Here is a 15,734-nt window from a genome sequence, read left to right as displayed (position 1 = left end):
CTTGGGGGAGGGCAGGGCATGGGAGACCAGAGCCCAGAGACCAGAGCCTTACAGAATCATCTACCATTCACACACATGCACACACACACACACACACACACACATACATACATGCACGCGCACACACACACACACACACACACACACACACACACACACACACACACACAGAAACATACATTCAAACACATACAGTAGTACAGACCCACATACACACACACACACACACACACAGAGAGAGAGAGAGAGAGAGAGAGAGAGAGAGAGAGAGAAAGACAAACATATACTCACACACATTCGTACAGACACACACACACACACACACACACATAGAGAGAGAGAGAGACAAACATATACTCACACACATTCGTACAGACACACACACACACACACACACACACACACACACACACACCTACACACAAATCCCATGCTTCCGTTTGCCCCCAGTCTCCCTTGGCAGGCCAGAGAGGGTGCCAGCCAAAAGGTATTTGAGCGGTGACGGGGGAGTGGGGGATGGGGGGGTTAAACCAGGCATGCACTGGCACACATTGACACCCACCGCATGTTCCAGGGGTTCCTGAAAGCTGTGTGGGGCGATACCCTTGATGGAGGGCAGCGCCTGGATTAGAGGGGTCCCCTTGTGTCCGTGGGTGTGTGGGTGGGGAGGTAGGGAGGGAGGGAGGGGTGGTTAACGTCCTCAGGGTGGGCACAGGTAATCGCCCTGGCATTTCCTCAGCTAATGAGGGAGGAAGGGGAGAAAGGGTAAGGGGGTACGGGGCCGAGCCGTAAACGCCGCCCCACCCTCCAGCTGCCAGCCCTTAAGGATGAATGAATGCTTCGGCAGACACAGGAGCTGTGGAAGCCATGGATTGGGATCAGAAGCATTCTGTGAGGAAGAGTTAAATCTATCACAGACACACTCTCACACTCACACACACACACACACACACACACACACACACACACACACACACACACACGTACTGAGAGATATGCAAGTTGACACAAGATCAATCAAACCATTTCATTGAAACACTTTTAAACTCACATATGTACAGATCCATGTACACATGTACCCAGTAACACTCTGAGCAGAAAACAAGCACACACTCCCGTCACACTCCAACACTTCAATACTAATGTATAGTGTCCTTTTAAGACGCGACTGTGACGACTATTTTAAACCACTATCAAGTGACCCTCTTATTACTGTTGGAGCCTGACACTTCCGCTGTTGATGCTTCGTCTAAAAAAAATAACAAAACACTTTGAGCCTCGTGTTGGACCTGGGACATGCCCGGTGTCAGTTGCCCTAATAGCAAACTTAGCACACGGTTATTTTGCCTCCAGATCCAGTGTTGGTTTCGACTAGATTTGTTTACCGTCTCCAGACGCTGAAGGAATCAGTCGATCAAGTTTCAGAGTCTTGAGCTCTTTATGAATGAATATCTGAGGGCATGAATGAGGCTCTGCTCACGTCTTCATCGCGGCAGGACGCTTTGAGCCTTTATTTGTTTAGCCCTGTCTCCTGGGAGCTGGAGGGATCATCTCCTCAGACCCATGCTAATATCACCAGTGTTGTAATTCACCTCTAAGTGCATGTGCTAAAAGAACTGAAGCAAGGGAAACATTTTAATAAGTCACTTTGAAGAGCAACAAAAGAGCAACAATTAAATAAGCATCAATTAAGAATCCTAAATTCCAGAATGTTCTCCAACAAATGCTGTAGGCCTACTGGTATAATAGGTTTCATCAGCAGAAACCACTCCTCACCCACAAGTGGCTCTCTTTTTATGATGCTTTATAAACAGCATTCCATTTTTATAGACAATTTGTTCAGTCATTATAGCTCGTTAGAGAGCTTATGCAACAACTCAGGTTCCGCCAGATTACCTTGGTTTGAGTTGCGACGCTGCATGCCCTGAAGCCTACCTGACTCGTTTTCATCTGTTAGGGAACCATGCAGTCAATTCCTCAGTCTTACGCTATCTTACTTGTCAGTCAACTTTGCTAGATTATTTGACCTCTGGACTTTTTAACCTTTAAGGATACCATAGGGTAAGCCTAATAAATTGGCGCATTCACAAGTTGCCACACATCTGTGTGTGTATTCATGTCATTATATAATTAATTTACTTATCCATAGCATAGCTATATTGACAGAATACAAGTTGTCTTAGCTAGAATCTGTTGAGATAACTTGTCATGTGGTAATGCTGATGATTAATATTTGTTTATATAACAGATGCACCTTGTGATAAACAATGGTCCTTTGAAAATCATTACTACTGTGAAATATTAAAACCTATTTTAGATATTCTAAATGAGTATGCCAGACAGTTCCCTTAAAAAAAGAAGAGGAAGATAACTATTTTCATTTAGATGAAAAAGAGTTAAGTTTACTGTAGTAATTCCTGGATGTTTGCCTAATGTCCACTCAGGCACCTGCAGCCAGAGGCACCTGCATGGCAAATGGAATGTGCTCTTAACCTTTTAAGTCTGACCTCTGGCCTCGAAGGGAGACCAGCTGATTAGTGAAATGTGGGTGGGTGACCTCTCACCTTGGGCAACCTCAGACAACCTCCCCCACCCCGCCCCACCACACCCAACAATCCCCAGCCTACGACTCTCCCATCCACTATCTCTCCAGTTTCAAAGGAGGCGCTGGAGGCCATCTTACCCAGGCACGCTGTGTATGCTTTCCCTTCCTCTCTCTCTGCCAGTACACCCGACGTCCCACCGCTGCTGTAGGCACTTGCATCCTCTCATGTTGCACCTCCGCGGGGGCCAGCTGTTGGGCCTGCGGAGGGGAGCGTACACTTGTTGACAGCGCAGATTCTGCCCCGCTGTCCATCTCTCACAGGGAGCCTGAGGCCCACATACCACTCTTGAATGTACCTGTTCTCGTGTACACACACGACCACACACACACACACACATGCATGCATGCAGGCACAAAGATCTGATGGATTCAACAATACAGCTTTATTAGATTAGTGTGTGTGTGTGTCAGTGGGTGTGTGTATTTCTGTGTATGTGTGTGTGTGTGTGTGTGTGTGTGTGTGTGTGTTTGTGTGAATCACTTGTTGAAATATTCCCAGACTTTAAAAATAGTTAGTGCACTGATGGGAAAAATGTGCTGAGATTATGGTGTCATTTCTGTCAGCATATGGCTTTGGCATGGTATTTAGTTTGTGTTATGCTGTGTGTGTACGTTTCCAACTTATTTGCAGTGTAGTGCGTTTGCATGTATTCTGTATTTACAGATGTTTCCTTCACGTTAATTTTTCAGCATTTACTCATATACAGTAACCGGTAACATGACAACCAGGGTTCTGAAGTAGCCTGTCAATCATGCGTGGGAAGTAAACCAGAAACATTTTTTGTGGAATGTTTTACCTGACAGACTGTATAGCTACTGTAAGAGCTCAGTAAAGTCTGTCAGTTTAAACATTCCACTTAAATGTCAGTGCCTTGAGCTTCTGGCGGACAATCTTTACACAAACATGCCTTCATCCATGTGCTGTGAGAGCTATGTGTGAATGAGTGCACGACCCCGGCTGGTTGATGTTTTTGAGTAAGTTGATGTTTTTCTGTGCCGTTGTGGGTGTTAGTGGTGTAACACTACCACCGTGTTCCAAGTCAGGATGTGTGAAACGCATGAACTCTGGGGGTGCTAAGGTCACAGGTGACCTTTGACCTCTGACATGTGCACATGTCTGGAACTTGAGCGTCGTCGGGCCTTGGGTACTTCTCAGGGCTTTGGCTAGTTACTGTAGTCTCTCCACACGTTTTACATGGACAAAAGACATTATGATGTTTTGTGATAAATTGGTGAATTTGGCTGCACAGGATATGCGTTCTTCTGACTATGAAAGACTTACTGTAACTCCAATTCAGTCTAAGTTTCTTTATACAGTATACAGTATTACCAATGGTTTTGTTTCAAACATTAGAGTGATGGAGGAGTGGAAAAGCAAAATTACAGCAATACAACAAGATTACAAAACAAATTTAGCAGAAAGATTTCCATAAAATATCACCAAATAAATGTTATATTCTTATCAAACTTGTTATTTTCAGAATTAAATATATATTTTTCCCCCCGAATAAGACATTATTTGACTTACTTCCCCATCACATTAACTTGTTTTGTCTGTATACTGTTACATGAAATGAAATCACAAAGAGATTTGACAGGAATAACTGTTTTTCATTACAGTTTTAACACTATCATAAGCTAATTGGAGGCATGTATGTTAAGTCAATAAATAGACTGATACCGGATAGCTAGAGCCATTTTATCATGAAATGTAGCACCCCGTCACATACTCCCCTGTGACCTTTATCATATCTCAGTCTTTATATAATGTGAAATATTAGGTCTTTAATGCTGTGGATAGATTGAAAAGAAGTTTACTTCTGATGTAAATTTTGAAGATTTTATGGTGGAAAAGGCACCCATTTCATAGAAGGATCTGTTCCCTCCCTGACGATGTTCTAAGCTCTTTGTCTTCTGGTTCCTCAACTGTCGACGTTCTAGTTTTCCTGCCCAGTGCACTGTAAATGATGTAGAGAAGCCATATAGCTAGATGGTGGCCTAACTTTTTTCAGAGATGTACTGTACTGTCTAGAGGGGTCATTTATAAGGGGAGGGAGAAGGGGGACCCCCCACCACCACCAGCAAAAATTTAGTGTTCTCTGATTACATTGCCTTTTAGATCACGTGGTACCTCAGGGGAACAGGGGTAGAGCCAGAGACCACAAACACACGCACTGAAACATTTTCTCAAGGGAGGAGTCTCTCAGTCCACACTCTCTAAGGTTAACAGCAGAGTATAAATTGCACTGGAAATGGAAGGTGAGGGGGTCAACTTTTTTTGAACATGGTACAGCACATTTGGACAAAATACTATTTCTGTATACTGTAAATGTCTCTAATCCAAAACTTTTGCTTTAGTCTTAAATGGGGCTGCTCAATCCTCTAGTAACTGGCACCATAGTTACCATAGATAGTCCTTCCACTGTCCTTACAGGTACTGACGCCTTTTTTTTTTAGATGAAAGAGGCCGGCAAGTACAGAGGTCGAGTGGTATTGCGCACAATTTTCTGCATTGAGGTCAGCCTTAGGCTGCAGCCACAACAACCATCTTATCAATGCAGTTGAGACGTGATAACGAAGCGCAGGCGTATTTATGGCCTGTGAACCAGCTTCCGCCCCGTGTGTGGCGTTGCCATGGCAGCCACACCTCTTAAATCACCGACTGAACTGAGCAAGAATCTAGAAAATGTCACACTGCGGCTTCGATGATGAAACTTAGCAACGTTAAGACACTTGTTGTAAAAACACTCTGTGACTTAACAGGTTAAAGCTAGCCAGCAAAGCACACTAAAAATAGAAAAGGGAATGTCTGCACACTTGGATCTTGAAAGTTGTGACATTTAGAGTGAGCCAGTAGATGGCATGTTGCTGCTGAGAGAAACAAGTGTGTGACTTAAGATTATATGGACATGTTCTAAAAATGAAACACTCATTTCAAAAATAAAAAAAGCTGAATTTCCACATCATTTATTGGCATTTGAAGTGAATTTATACTGCATTTGTAAAAGGCACTGTCATTATACAAAGACCTAAAAAAAAAAAATCATTCCAAAATGAAAGTCATAATACATATGTACAAGCATCATCGAGAATGCACACATTCAAGAGAAACTCTCCTCCCTTTCTGTCCTAAAAGCAGAGAATCAAACCAGCCACTGAGCCTTCCTGCACTGGAAATCTTCCATTCCTACTCAGTGACACCTGACACAAAGCAGTGTGGTTCAAATGACCTGGATTGGCAGGATGCTGTGCATGTCCATTTAATCTCCAGCGGAACTGATGGAGTTCAGTCAGCTATCCAGGGCAGGGAGAACTGGAAACCACACTGATGAAGGGGACTGTAGGGGGGGTGGATCAAGAGCAACATGGACAAACCCTGATCTATAGTGAATCACACAAACAGTCACATCGATCCATTTATCAAAGCATTCACAAATACAACTCAAACAAATATAATTCTGATTCTCAATCACGGCATGGCATGGAGTAGACAGTGACTCTTTCTCCTGCCCTGAAGTTAATTATAGCGTATGCCAATTTGGACAGTGCATAGGTTCCAAAAATTCTGTTCACTTTTGGGCTTGAGAGAGTATTGTTCACAGCATTGTGGGGAGATGAATATATTGCTATCATTGTATCACACACATTGGCGTATCTCAGTGAACTTGAAAAAGAATTGATGAAGGTTGAAAGGAAAAATAACTACAAAATGTTTTATAAATCAAAATGTAGTTTACAATACAAAATACAATGCAGTTTACAGTAGTTCAATTGTTTAATGATAAAAAAGACAGCTCTTTTTAGACTTCTAGATGAGCTGAAAGTTGAGCTGGTAACACAGTTATACTACAGGGATCTGTGTGCCATTTAGACCATTGCAGACATGCAGACGTTCACGATAAAAAATGAACATGGACAACGCCTGCTTCGACCGACTGATGGAGAGGTCAATTATCAGGATCAGTATGATTAGACACATTGGGCTCTAATGACATCATCGTGAGTGTTCACATTAACCTTGAAATCAACAAAGTGAGAGAATTTGACACAAGAGGGACGGGTCATTTTGAAGCTGGCTGAGCTTCATTCTAGGCCTCCAGGGGCTCTTGTTCCCTTCTGCTACTGAAAGTTAGCTGCTGCCACTGAACAACTGAAGTTGAGTCTGAGACACTCTGTGGAGACACGTCTCTTTAAACGTGCACAACATGAATGAGAATCTTGTTCTCTGAAACTCATGCCATAACTGCTGAATTTTGCGTTATTGAGTTGTCGTATAGCATCATGAAGTCACGACAATTCATGCTGACGGAATTTAAAATGACGACCTTGTTGCATTGCCGAACACTGACTGCCCTTTTTTCTTTCTTATTAAGTTGGGTTTATGCTAAGTGATGCCAGGCCTCTTCAATTGGGATAGAGATTGTTTTTTTCAAGAAAATATTTTTCTACAACAGCAGAAAGCAACTCTCAGAATCTACACACATAACTAGCTGAGTTACTTTAGCCAATACTGGATTATTGCTGGGTGACACTTTTATTTTTATTTAAAAATAACTTTAACTATTACAAACTTTACAAAACTTTCAAAATGCAAAAATCAACAGCTACATACAGTAACTAAGCGACCTTGGGTGTCTTGAAAGGCGCTTTATAAATAAAATGTATTATTATTATTATAACTAAAATAATTTAGTTGAAGAACATGTCAATGTCACTATACACTAATGTAATTGCACTTAATTACTGAAATACCAGAACAGCATTCCGAAGACCTCTCCGAACTCTTGAAAAGCAAAACTTATCTGACAGGTTGCACAGGTTTAGCATTACTAGATAAATCGCTCATCTAAATTTGAAAGAATAGTTGAAAATATAAACTACATATCAATTCATGAATGCATTCCTATTTCTACAAAAATGAGACACAACAATTATATTGTTAAACTGCCCATTCTCTGGCAATGATAATTTAAAAGGAAGCAATGTTTAGGTAAGACTGGTTGTTTGTGGAAGTGCCATAAATCAAAAATAGTTAATTTTGTAGGGTAAAATATATTGATATTCATATTTTTCCAACTTTCACATTACAAGTCAACATTTTCAATAGGCTACTGGGGGAAAAATCTATGGTTACTTATATAAAATCCTACTTAAAAAATATATATAGGTGAAGTTTGAGAACTTTCTGCTCTTGTATGTTCTTCTATATAGTTGTTGAGCATCCCTGATATATTTGATTCCTAGACAGTGGTTGCAAAGTTTTGGCAATTTTTTTCCACAGTCAACCAACAAAGATCTATACTTACATTCTATTATGTAATGGCCAGTTTTAAGAATTCAAACTCATTAAACTGAGACAAACATGATTACTTCTGGAAGCTCACTTGATTAGAACAAATATGTAAACATGATGTTAAAGAATGAAAGAAAATCTAGGACAAGCAAATATCTACAACAAAGCTTTTTTACAAGGAGAACGATACAAAACAAATTTATAAAAAATATATTTACCTAAAAATATATTAATTCGTTGTTCATTTAACAAGAAATTGCCAGTGTTTAAATCTTGCATGCAGAAGATAATCTCTGTGGCAGACATGTCATCTAAAAACACTGAAAAATGACATACATGTTCATACACCAGAGGAGATCTGAGCGTGCTGACAATTTAGAAACCTGCCAGTGTTTTTTGTTGTTGTATTTTTTTTTTTTAAAAAAGGCTCTTCTGACCATCGCTCACCAAGAGGACAAGTAACATTTCAGAACCCCACTGGGCAGCCCAGCACAACAATTCTCTGTTTATACAGTAAGAGTTCTCTTTATACTCTCTATTAATGTCAATGACAACCAAAACACCCAGGGGGCTCTTGGTAGCACATCTTTGTAGGGTCCAGCTTTCTCCCACTATTCCATCACACAGGACCAGCATGTTAAAGGGCCTCAGTTTTAAATGATCTATAGGAGATGACTTGGGGTGATGATAACACAACCAATCATTTTACATACAGCATACAAAAGTAACAGAAAGTGTGTGGCTACTTTTGAATCATGGTATTAGAATTAAATAAAATAAATACAAATGTAATTAAATAAATATTATCAGCATGGTTTTGACAACCTATGACATATGACTATTCCTCATTAGAACTGTTTTGGTGTCATCACATATATCAATATCTGCAGTGCATTTTTCTGACTTTCTGCTCATTTAGATTTTAGAAGCATAGAGTTTTGAGGTCTGTACATAAACATGTCGTCACCAGGGGAGTTTTAATATATTTCCGCTTAAAAACAATGGCTTCAGTAGCTCCTGTAGTTTTGGCTGACCCATCTCTGATATACTGCTGTTCAACTGTAAATTCTGGCTGTTTCCTGGAGTGTCCCCAAAGAAAAGATTAGACTTTCCTTGATGGTTGACTGGCTCTAATTTGCATTTCCATTTTGAGTTGGAAACGTGTACCTCTAATGACATGGCATATCAATGTTGCCAACCAGTTTTCTGCAGGGAAAAGTCGCCGACAACAATGAATAAAAGATTTTTAAATAAAATAAATATCTAGTGCACTCCAATAGTCATACCAAGGTAACAATTACTTCCATTGTTTACTTATTTTAGTTAGTAATTAAACAAAACTAAACTTGTTCTAGTTAGTAACAATTTTCTGATGCATATAATTTTTCAAGTAATTATAGCTGTCATTCATTATTATTTGGCTAAGGATCAAAGTCTGATATGGAGAGGGTGGGCCCCACTTTTGGGAGAAATTGCATTGCATTTTAGCCATGCTAAAACGTAACAATCTATACCACCACAATCAGAAGGCCTTGAAGACCATTCTGAAACATTTGACTTTACACAATGCACCCAAGAGGCACTAGACACCAAAACATTAAGGTGACACTACTAACCCTTGAGGAATTACATCTAAACGATACTCTCCCTCAGGCTGTCAACAAATTCGGCTGTGTCAGGGATAGTGTATGGGGAAGAGTGCAAGACCACCTCATTCTGGACCTCCACACGACCAGAGGGAGTGAGAGGCAGTTTGTCAGAAGCAGCTATGGGGTTCCACATGGCAACATCTTGCTCCATCCCATCCCCATAGAACTGGCTCATTCTGAAAGCAATCATTCCATCCTTCTCAGGTGGCTCCTCCCCATCCTCAGTCTGGTCGGACTTCTCACGGAACAGGAACGAGGCATGCTTGAGGGAACGGCGGAGGATGTACTTGCGCCAGGCTTTCTGGATGACTCGGGCAGCCACGTCCTCTTGCTTGCGCTTCAGTGTGGTGGTGATGGGCTCGTAGGATGTCTTGGATGGGTTGTTGGCCATGAACTTCTCCTCCATGCTCGCCTTGAGCGTGTCCAACTCTCCTGAGTCACCGAGTACATTGGCAGTCAGGGCCAGAAGGATGTCCAGACAGTGGATCTTATCACCTGGCACCATGGGCAGGTCCATGGTGATCAGCTTGATTGTGTTTGGTTTTGGGATCCTGAGGGGGTCTTTTAAGGTGTCGCAAAACTCGGACAGCTGGCTGTAGCTGATGAACTGTGAGGCATCTGGATCAAACTTCTCCCACATCTCGTAGAACATCTCAAAATCATCCTCGCACAATGGGTCAGCGCTTTCCTCAGTGGCCACGTTGAAGTTCTCCAGGATGATGGCAATGTACATGTTGACCACCACCAAGAAGGACATCACAATGTAGGTGCAGAAGAAGACAATTCCTACTCCAGGGCTGCCACAGTTACCCCTCACATCTGATCCTGGGTTTTCCAAGTCAGGGTCACAATCCGGTGGAGCACTGTTCAAAATGGGTGAAAGGAGTCCGTCCCAACCAGCTGAAGTTGTGATCATGAAAAGGCAGATGATGCTGTTGCCAAAAGTCTCGAAGTTAAACATGTCATCAACCATGCCTTCACGCTTGACATAGGCGAAGTTGGACATGCCAAAAATGGAGAAAATGAACATGATGAGGAAAAGCAGAAGGCCAATATTGAAAAGTGCAGGAAGTGACATCATCAGGGCAAACAGAAGTGTCCGGATTCCCTTGGCACCACGAATAAGGCGCAGAACTCGACCAATCCTTGCCAGTCGGATCACACGGAAAAGAGTTGGAGAGACAAAATATTTCTCAATGAGGTCTGCCAGCACAAGGCCTTTAAAAAAAGAAATACAAACATCATTAATGGCCAACATCTAACCTGGTTTCCTTTTCCATGCAGTTGGATACTTTTATTTTCTTGTTTTATTCTATTGTACCTGTTTTACTCTATGTTGTTCTTAATATTGTTTTCTTTTTACTTATTTTGCACATTGTTTTAGTCAAGACCTGTGTATTCTTGGGCCCCCTTTGTATCAACTGTCCTGCCCAAACCTGACTTCTTCTAATGTAAAGCGCTTTGGGTCAACTCCTGTTGTATTTAAATGTGCTTTATAAATAAAAGTGACTTGACTTGAAGTGACTTGATGTAAATGTCATGTCGGTCAACCCGGGCACATGGAAATGGCCATTTTCAAATTGTTCAAATAGTCTGATACTCCTTAAGAATAGTATTTTCTTGTACATAATACTAAAGAATCTTTAATAGCTTTAGACTTTAGAACCACACTTTGGCTCTTGTTGGTGCCTTACGCATCTCCTCAAATTGTGGACCCATCCAATGACGCAGTTAAAGAAGAACCGGCCATTTTTATCACAGAGCTCAGTTGATTATGTACATTACGCTTAGCCTATTGTTTGTAGCCTAGGCTACAATTAAGCAATAAGCCCCGACAGGCTTCTAAGGGGCACTGTTTAGACACAACGCGCAAGCGGAGTCAGATATATGAAGTTGTGGTAGTGCAGTACTATCGAACGAAATGCGGTCAAGATGTATGTTTGTGCTGCATTTTACAACAACATCGAACGCCATTAAGCCAATCATACTGTAATCAAGGACTGTTCATGTTGCACAGCACTTGTTGACATTTTGAGTCTGTTAGGAAGCACAAAGGCTAAGTTTAGTACTGTACATGTACTGTTCCCCATATCATAGTTTGTAGGGACCTTTCGCTGCTTCAGCCGCTACCCGGATAACATGTGTCAGACAACAACGTTTTTTTTTTCATGTTTTTTTGTGAACGTGATGAACTGTACTTTATGTTAAAAATTACCAGAGTTCTCCTTTAATGCACAAATGTATTTTGTAACCATCTGAACCCTAAAAGGATGCCTCATTTCGTTATATGGAAGAAAAGGTGGAAACAAATTATAATTTGTACTTACCCACTACGGATAGAATAACAACAACAAAGTCAAAAATGTTCCAGCCAATTGTGAAGAAATACTGTCGGAGGGCAATCATTTTCAGGCTGCATTCTGTGGTGAAGACCACAATGAAGGCCAAGTTGATGAGGAAAAGTATGTCTTCCTTCTCTTTACTCTGGTCATCCGTTTCCACCATCATGGTTATCATGTTGAGCATGATCAATATCATGATAAGGATGTCAAAGAATTGTTGGGTGACCAAGTCATACACCAGTCCTGAAATTTTGTTCTGTAAGTCCAAAATGACAACAAGGCTTATCAGCAGAATGCAGAACAATGGTCATCCTTGTCAAAGGTTATCAAAAATGTAAAGGAACACTGCACCATTTTTTTCACCATTAAACTATGTTATTCCCTTCACTAGGACGAGTTGATACTTATCTCTCGCGTCTCAATATGTGCACTCAATCTTTCTGTCGCGCGGCGCCACTTTGCTAGCACTTACTGTATAGCTTAGCCCAGTTCATTCATTAGGATCCAAACAGAGATGAAGTTAGAAGCGACCAAACACCTCCACGTTTTCCCTATTTAAATACAGTTACATGAGTAATATTATCACTCATGAAAAATCCTCTCCCCCTCCCGCTTAGGCTGGGGAAGCCCTGCCTATAGATCTGCTGGCAAATTTGGATTTCGTCGGGCAGCTCAGGCTGGAAACCTGCACACCTATCTCCTCTGCTTCCTGTCCCTAGCACCTTTGGGTCCAATCATAAACTAGCTTATCCTAAAGACGCACCAGATCTGATTGGTTGAAGGACTATCCAAGTGTATGGAGTCATTTGAACAATGCCCATTGATCACACCTCTTGTGCAGAAGAAATAAAGTGCAGACTCCCCATATTAATGTTCAATCTTAGCATGGTGATAGCCAGACAACCTCCCCCTCTCACTTTCGTCAATAAAACCAATGAGAGGATTTTTCAGGATTGAACACGTGGAGGTATTTGGTCGCTTCTAACTTCATCTCTGTTTGGATCCTAATGAATGAACTGGGCTAAGCTAAGTGCTAGCAAAGTGGCAACAGAAAGATTGAGTGTGCGCATTGAGACATGAAAGGTATGTATCAACTCGTCCTAGTTAAGGGAATAGCATAGTTTAATATGAAAAAACGGTGGAGTGTTCCTTAAATATATTATACTAATAATATTATATAATATAGTCAATATTACTTCACTTACAGTAATAGGCTAAATCATATTCCCATTGATACAATTCAGGCCTTTGAGACAAGGGCATTGGAAAGGCTCTACGAAGTGCTTTGAGATAATATCTAATTGTTAATCACACTACAACAAATTAGTTAAATTGTATTGAATTTAGCCTCAACTATAGTGTTTCAAGTGGTTTCTGCAGTACACAAAGACAAAGAAACTGAAGCAGTGCTACTACAAGCTCAGAATTTAGCAATGTAGTTGAGTGAAAAGTTCCCACTGACATACACCACTGGATACTATATCTAGAGACAACATGAAAAGTTACGCCAAGTTGAGTCAATATAAAAGTTGATGTTTAAGACACACATATTAAATATGTGTAAGTATACGAGAAAGGTTAACAAGCTAGCCCATGTTTTGTTGTTGTTTACTGACCTCTGGTCTTGGTATAGGCTTCTGTGGCTTCTTAGAACCCAGTTTCTTCATAGCATTGTAGTACTTTTTCTGTTCTTCTGTCATGAAGATGTCCTTACCTCCAAAGTAAAGGGACAAAGACAATTATTCTAACATGCAGAGGTACAGTACACAGCATAAATTCACAATCACAGGTGAACATGCTGCCTTTTTAAACCAGTGTTTTAATTGGGCCTGTGCTTCCGGCACTTCTGCATTTAACTCTTTGGGGTACCACAACATTTTCTTGGCTACTCGCATCACTTCTCAAAAAGTGCTCAAACTGTTGCATTGAGGAATTACCAATTTTTTTGTCCAGTTCACACACAATTTTATTAATTCAGTTTTGATATAACTTCTTAAATACTTATCTTTGCTTTCTGTTGGTTGAAATTGTCAATGATGACACCAATGAAGAGATTAAGGGTAAAGAAGGAGCCAAAGATGATGAATATTACAAAATAGAGGTACATGTAGAGGTTTGCTTCATACTCAGGTTGATCTTCAATCTGTCAAGGAAAAAGAAAATGATATTACTTCAAATAACGACACAGTTAGCCATGTAATGTGTATGAAGTATTGGTCTTATTAAACAGGAAAACACTAACCCCACGTGAATCAACTGCACCATACATGATGTCCATCCATCCCTTAAATGTTGACTGCATTAAAGACACAAGATTGATGTTAACATCCATTTTTTTTTTTTTGCAAAATACCATCCAAACAAAAATGTACATGCTTGGTTTGACAACTTCTGTCAACAAGTCTGAGAAGAAAGGGATACACTATTACCGTGTAACCATTCTGGTGTGCAAGTCAAATGGAACTAGGAGATGCAAATGTAGCCAAACATACCAACTGTGCTTGTTTTAGCTTAATTGATTCTGGAGATGCTAGATTAGACAACACTTTATTGTCAGACAAGTCTGACATTTTTCAGATATTGAATGTGATATTGAAATGTGTCAGTTGCAGAGCCCCCTGTAAAGTGGGTAAAGTGTAATGACATATGACATTCATTCAGAGAGTGAAAGCCGAATAGTCTATAAGCATACCAAATTTAGGGGGGGAACCCTTTTGGCATGTTGACAGTTGTACAACCCCAAAAAAGAGTTTTGAGTAAGGCAATTGGGATTTGTAAGTCAGTTTGGATAAAAGCATCAACTAAATCCATAAATAGACAAATAAATAACCAGATCTGAAAATAGTGTTAATCTAATATACTGTAGAAAGACATGATAGTAAAAGAGTTAAATGTACTTAAAACTTTAACATACCACTTGAAGCAAAGAAAGATAGCCCATGCCCACATTGTCGTAGGTAACCTTGAGGTTTGCCCATCGAGCATCAAGACCAGACTCCGCAAGGGATAAACAATCTGATTTATTGTTCACCACATCTGTGAGAAACATCTCCCCTGAGGTGGTGTTCACACAGTGGTAGAACTTTCCGGCAAAGAGGTTGACACCCATTATGCTGAAGATTAGCCAGAAGATCAGGCAGACCAGCAGCACATTGAAGATGGAGGGGATGGCTCCCACTAGCGCATTCACCACCACCTACAGCCATCATCAGATAGAAGAGAGCACAGCATAACTATTGCATCTGGCTATTTACACATGATTACATTATTACATATTAATTACATAGACATAAGATAGAAGAGAGATATAAATATAAACATCACAGCATATTGTTTACACATGATTATACTGTATTTATGTACAATGACATAAATATTTAAATGATCATATTCCATAATTTACACTTTTTTGCAGGCAACGGCTGTCTCCAAAATAGGTCTAACCCTGATTTGACATAGTCATTAGTTACTTTATTACTACACAGTGACTCAAGACAATTCTGGTGAAAGGTCGACATTTGAACAGCCAATAAAATCACACGACTCTCGTTATGCTCCTGAAGCGACAGGTTGATCAACTGGAAGACTGTATATGAACTAGGGCTGTACAATTAAGCCAATATCTATTTCAAGCATGATCTCCATCGATATGAAAACTAAATAGTCAAGATCAATAACTAAGGATGATCAAGGTCTAGCTATTGGCTGCGGCAACTTGAGCTAGGTAAAAAAAACGATTGTATCCGAGGGTTTTTCATATCGACAGTACTCTGTAACCTCGACTATCTCCTTTAATATTTTTTTTGTCATAGCATCGCATGTTTTGCTAAATATAGAGCTTCCAA

The 15,734-nt window shown here is 40.5% G+C and overlaps 1 protein-coding gene across 1 annotated transcript in view; it reads right to left on the bottom strand.

Annotated features, from left to right (window-relative positions):
- Positions 1 to 5,556: 5,556 nt before the first annotated feature.
- Positions 5,557 to 15,734, bottom strand: part of scn4ab (sodium channel, voltage-gated, type IV, alpha, b) — a 42,654-nt gene continuing 32,476 nt past the window's right edge. The window contains exons 22-27 of the mRNA XM_062531604.1: positions 14,804 to 15,085; positions 14,132 to 14,185; positions 13,895 to 14,032; positions 13,506 to 13,610; positions 11,875 to 12,145; positions 5,557 to 10,765 (exon numbers count right to left, since the gene is read on the bottom strand). Of these exons, the coding sequence (XP_062387588.1) occupies positions 9,531 to 10,765; positions 11,875 to 12,145; positions 13,506 to 13,610; positions 13,895 to 14,032; positions 14,132 to 14,185; positions 14,804 to 15,085 (2,085 nt within the window). The 3' untranslated portion in view covers positions 5,557 to 9,530. The remainder of the gene's footprint in view (positions 10,766 to 11,874; positions 12,146 to 13,505; positions 13,611 to 13,894; positions 14,033 to 14,131; positions 14,186 to 14,803; positions 15,086 to 15,734) is intronic.

The sequence above is a fragment of the Sardina pilchardus genome, chromosome 3, assembly GCF_963854185.1.
Source record: "Sardina pilchardus chromosome 3, fSarPil1.1, whole genome shotgun sequence".
Classification (NCBI taxonomy): Eukaryota; Metazoa; Chordata; class Actinopteri; order Clupeiformes; family Clupeidae; genus Sardina; species Sardina pilchardus.
Note: the sequence above shows the minus strand (reverse complement) of the source record. Positions and strands in the feature narration are given on the sequence as shown.